The sequence below is a fragment of the Drosophila takahashii genome, chromosome 3L (assembly GCF_030179915.1).
Source record: "Drosophila takahashii strain IR98-3 E-12201 chromosome 3L, DtakHiC1v2, whole genome shotgun sequence".
Classification (NCBI taxonomy): domain Eukaryota; kingdom Metazoa; phylum Arthropoda; class Insecta; order Diptera; family Drosophilidae; genus Drosophila; species Drosophila takahashii.
Window position 1 is genome coordinate 14088079 of NC_091680.1, and position 5743 is coordinate 14093821.

The 5743-nt window shown below is 41.4% G+C and overlaps 1 protein-coding gene across 1 annotated transcript; it reads left to right on the plus strand.

The window, feature by feature from the left end:
• The first annotated feature begins 1191 nt into the window (after positions 1 to 1191).
• Positions 1192 to 5410, plus strand: Prat2 (Phosphoribosylamidotransferase 2). The gene is made up of 3 exons (XM_017155165.3): positions 1192 to 2453; positions 2516 to 2685; positions 3876 to 5410. Exons 1-3 carry the CDS (start codon positions 2408 to 2410, stop codon positions 5301 to 5303), a joined length of 1644 nt encoding a protein of 547 aa, XP_017010654.2. The 5' UTR covers positions 1192 to 2407; the 3' UTR covers positions 5304 to 5410.
• The last annotated feature ends 333 nt before the right edge of the window (positions 5411 to 5743 follow it).

The window sequence follows — 5743 nt, forward strand, 5'->3', positions numbered from 1 at the left end:
TTGCACGAATAAATAAATAATTATTTTCATTGTTAAGCAAATTGAAGCTTAAAATATTTTTCTAAAATTCTCACGATCAAATAAATATATAAAAAGAAATTAAATTATATAAAACAAAACTTTTGGAGCTAACAAATCATTAAAACTTAATAATTAATATAACTCTGGTTGTTAATAAATAAAAATAAAAAGGGTGTGGAAATAAAATTTGAAAGTTTTTGGTATCTTAGTATTATGAATCATAAATTATGTGCTTAGTGTTTAGAAATCAGGGATATTTGTTTTTAAATTTTCGCCAAATGTTCGATAACCGTTGCTTAAATAGACTTTTTTTTCAGTGCATAAACCAAGTTCCTCTTCTATTTCTTCGGCGGAGGTGAAGCGTCAGAGGCGGTGGCGCTAGGAGTGTCCCGCGGAGAAAGAAGTTCGGCCTGCTCGGTGGCGCTTGGCCAAAAGTCAACCAACATTCGCATAATTTTCGATAAAGCTTTTCGCCAAATGAAATTCAAGTGGTTACACATGTCTCACAGCCACCCAACCCAACGCCCCAACCCAGGGCAGCGATTTTCGGTTTGGTCATTTTTCTTGGACACCCCCTATATAGCAGTTCCAGCAACCCCGACTTCTTTCCAAGTCATGCTCATTTCCACATTATATGCCGCATCTGATTATCTCCGTTTGTGTTGTTTGTTTGTCTAGTTTCTTTTGTACATTTCGTTTGTTTGCCTGATTGTTTGTTTTTTTTTTGCCGAAAAATACTGATAATAAAAGGTAATGATGGGGGGCCTACCTATATGGGTTATCTCTTTGTTAAAGGGCAGCAATGAATCGTCGGATTGGAAATGGAAACTTTAAGTTTTGATAAAGCAATTGTCAAGGGGATGCTAATTGTGATTGTTCAAAGATTACTCTCAATTTAGATTAGACAATTACAAATATTGTATTTTTTGTATACTCTTTATTTAAAATTAAAAATAATCCTTTGTGTTAAAACCATGTTTTGGAACGAAATTTTTAATTTCTAATTTTTCACTGCAAAACTCTGTAATTTTTCCATTATTCAAAATATTTACTCAAGCTGTGCGACAAGTAGTAATTAAAACTTTCCAGGTCTCGGCGACCTTATACAACATGTTAATAAATACGGCGGTGTTTTGTCTGGATCCCTCAGTTGGGCTCAGCACTTATTCGAATCGGTTTTGTAGGGGAGGGCGAGTGAAACCAACTTATCAGGTAGACAACCGCAGCAGACGCTTATGCCTGCGGTCGCTTCGATTGCATCAGATGAGGTGCGAAATCGCAATCGAAATCTGTGCCAAAGGGAAAAATAAAAATAATAATCGAAAATCAGTTGATCACATGGCAAAGTTTTTCCGAACCTATAAACAAGTGGCTTGTAATTAAATAGATGGACTGGCGGCTATAATTAGCACAAGTGATTAGTTGGCGACTGGAGTGGAATTTGTTTATTGTTTACGATCGGCAATCGTGCGATCGAGAGCAGATCGGATCGGATCGATCAACCCTCGCGTGATAGCGCTCCACTGGGGGCCTCTGTAAATAAGCGTATTTTCGCGATAGCACAGCCCATTTAAATTGCAAAAGAAAAACATTATTTAATCTGTTATTGTTTACGCCAAAAGTGTATGGAAGGAAAACACTTCTAAAATGCGTCAATGAACGCATTTTCCTTCATGCCGATAAGCAACAAAGTGTCAACATAGGGGTAGTGGGGATTATGTAAAAGCACCGAGAGAAAGAACCCTGTCTCCAAGGGGGGCCCTTAAAAAATAATTAAACTTTGATCTTGAAATGTGCATGTGCCAGCGCATTAAGCTGATAAGCAAGAAAATCAAAGGCGCACATGAGATGGGATCAATGCCGAAGTGAGATGTGTGATTTTGAAGACTAGACGGACATAATGCGGTCATTGAATCTTCGTGATGATCAAAGCCAAAACGTGAGAACAGAATTCAATGTTTATTTGGCATATTTGGCGTAAATCGAACGGGGGTTTCAAATTTCGCCCGACTTGCGTTTCTCGATGCGGTTGCCAGAGCCTCCGGAACCTTCCCGCTTCGTCGCGTCGCTCCAAGATTGCATTCCCAGCCCAACTGATAAGTACGAGTGAATATCAGCTGCCCGCCATATATGTATCGCCGATCGCCGATGATGATGATGATCGGAGGTTTAATTAGGCGCGGCTGTAACATGAACATTCATAATTCCGCTGGCATTCAATCAATGCAGACGTGAACAATTCCAGTGATCAAGTGATCGACTTAGCCAGCGATCTCGTGCAAAGTGTGCAGTGTCTCAATCCCACTCAATAACAATTTCCACAAAAGGTGGTCGCACAAGAAAATCGATACTCAAAGCATATAAGTAATTAAAATCAGAGGAAATCATGGCGCAAAGTGATTCGGGAAATTGCTGTGCCAAGCTCAGTAATGGTAAGAATAATTAATTAGTTAACTAGGCAGTGAAATAATTAATTGTGGCATTTCTGGAATAGATGAGGTCTGCTGCCAGCAGGCAAAGGATGTGGCTCCAAAGGACATATCGCCAAAAGTGTTTCCCGACAAAATCTACAAGTCCGTTCAGCCAAAAGGGGAAGATGCCACTGGCATGACCTGCGAATGCGGAGTTTTTGGAGCCATCGCTTGTGGGGATTATCCAACTCAGGTGAGCTGAAAGTTATTATGTGAACAATAACAAAAACAATCGAATAACAATAAATAAGTATTAATTAAAGTTAAACAATCAAAAGAAAACATCAAAATAATTTAAAAAAATTTGTTTGGCAATGACACACATTTTATTTTAAAAAAGATTTTTTAAATTGATTAAATTGATTATTTTTGAAATGAAAAATCGTGAAAACAATTACTTGGCAAAATATTATTTATTTAGATAGTTACATTTTTTTATAAGAATCATTTAAAAAAATTATGTGAAATGTGCGTCTCAGAAAAGTATTTACCACATAATCTTGTTAAATAATTCAAGCTTGAGAAAGATCACAATCACTAAGCAGCTAATAAATAATAAATATTACCAGTCTAACAGTAGATAACCGAAGCCACCGCCTACGATCTCCACCTTTGTATACGATTACCCCATGAAATGTCGATCACGAGAGATCAAAAACTGAAAACGATCATTGAGCCTGTCATAGCTAAATTCCATGCTGCATGGTCGTACGTCAGACGTATGCAAATCGGCTGGCAAGTGGGTCAATGGTAGGCCTCGTATCACAAATCCACTAGATCCATCGGATCTACCCCCTGCCGATCCTCTAACGATTCCGTATCTGTGTTTCTGTGGCCAATGCCCAGAGGCTGTGGTGGTGACGTCAATGAGATCGAATCGAATTGAATCGAATCCATGCACGCGGTTTGGTTTGCGGTTGTAATCTCTGTTGTTCATGTTTTTATTGCCAGCTGTAATGAAATGGAAAATAACAGAAATTGCTGGCGCATTCTCGATCGGGAAATGACATCCCGTTATCGGTTTTTCTTCTCATGTGACTGCAAGTCAACAGCCAAATTAAACTCACCTATTAAGCTTATTATAAAAGGATTTTTGTTTAGGGATTTTTAGATAATGTTTTGGGGTAGATCAACTTAGGGAATTTACCCTTGTTCAAAAAAAAATTACAAATATTTCTGGCATCAACTCTTACAGTTTTAAATCTTTAAATTCATTGTAAATATTATATTTGTATTTTTTATTACATTTATTAAGATACCTACAGTTAATAAGTAGGAAAAAATTACGTTATATTCTTAATTTTAAAAGTTTCGTTAACGAGTTACCACTTACTTATATAATAAAAATCAAGCCCTAGCTAAATGAGATTTTTCTGCTTTCAGCTGGACATAGCACAAATGATCTGCCTGGGTCTGGTGGCTCTGCAGCATCGCGGCCAGGAATCGGCGGGCATAGTGACGAGCCTGGGAAAATCCTCCAAGAACTTTAGTGTGCACAAGGGCATGGGCATGATCAACAATCTGTTCAACGACGAGGCGATCAAGAAGTTAAAGGGCAACCTGGGCATAGGACACACTCGTTATTCCACGGCAGCAGCCTCGGAGGTGGTGAACTGTCAGCCCTTTGTGGTTCACACTGCCCACGGAGCCCTGGCGATTGCCCACAATGGAGAGTTGGTCAATTGCGAATCCCTCAGAAGGGAGGTCCTGGAGCGAGGAGTTGGTCTATCCACGCACAGTGACAGCGAGCTGATTGCCCAATCCCTGTGCTGTGCCCCCGAGGACGTGTCCGAGCACGATGGACCCAATTGGCCGGCCAGGATCAGGCATTTCATGACCCTGGCTCCGCTCTCATACTCCCTGGTGGTGATGCACAAGGACAAGATCTACGCTGTAAGGGATTCCTATGGTAATCGACCTTTGTGCTTGGGAAAAATAGTGCCCGTGGATGCGGGACACGCGAATATCAACGATCAACTCGCTGAGGGTTGGGTGGTTAGCAGCGAGAGTTGCGGCTTCCTGTCCATCGGAGCCCGATATGTCCGCGAAGTGGAGCCCGGCGAGATCATCGAGTTGTCGCGGAATGGCTATAGAACGGTGGATATTGTGGAGCGACCCGATTACAAACGCATGGCCTTCTGCATCTTCGAGTACGTGTACTTTGCCCGCAGCGATTCCATGTTCGAGGGTCAGATGGTTTACTCGGCCCGCCTGCAATGCGGTCGCCAGTTGGCCAGGGAGTTCCCTTTGGATGCGGATCTGGTCAGTTCGGTGCCGGAATCGGGCACAGCAGCTGCTCATGGTTATGCCAGGGAATCCGGCTTGCCCTTCGGTGAGGTCCTGTGCAAGAATCGCTATGTGGGACGCACCTTCATTCAACCCTCCACAAGATTAAGGCAGCTCGGAGTGGCCAAGAAGTTTGGTGCCCTGGCTCAAAACGTTGAGGGCAAGAGGATCGTACTCGTGGATGATTCCATCGTAAGAGGTAATACCATTGGACCGATCATCAAGCTGCTGCGCGATGCCGGAGCCACCGAGGTGCACATCCGGATTGCCAGTCCACCGCTGCAATATCCCTGCTATATGGGCATAAACATTCCCACCCGGGAGGAGCTGATAGCCAATAAATTGAACGCCGATCAGCTGGCGGATCATGTTGGGGCGGATAGCCTGGCCTACTTGAGTGTTGAGGGTCTGGTGAAAGCCGTCCAGATGAACAAGGCCCATGTGAATCCGCTGAAAGCGGGATATTGCACCGCCTGCCTAACTGGCGAATATCCTGGCGGATTGCCCGAGGAGCTCAGCTGGTAGACTCCCGGGCGTTTATATCTCTTCTTTAGGTTTAACGTAGTTCGTAGCTTGAGTGTGTATATAAAAGAATATATATTTAAATTTCGGGTCTTTGACCCAGCACAAAAGCATTGTTTTTAATTAAACATTCAGGGGGGGAATTTTTTGTGGAGATAAGGAAAAATACGTATGAATTGAAATTGGGTCAGGAATATTCCAAATAAACGGGAATACTAAAAACAAATTTAAATTAAAAATACTAAAAATTAGGTTATTTTTATTTTATATTTTTTAATAACAGAAGTTATCAGTTGAAGCTCTTAACAAAAGATCAAATAGGTCTGCTTTCAGGTGTAGCAATTTTTTCAATTTTCTTTTCACTGGCAAAATTTAATTCCTGACTTTTATATGGCTTTCTGGCGGGTAAGAAACACATACTCTAAATGCTAATGGGCCACATC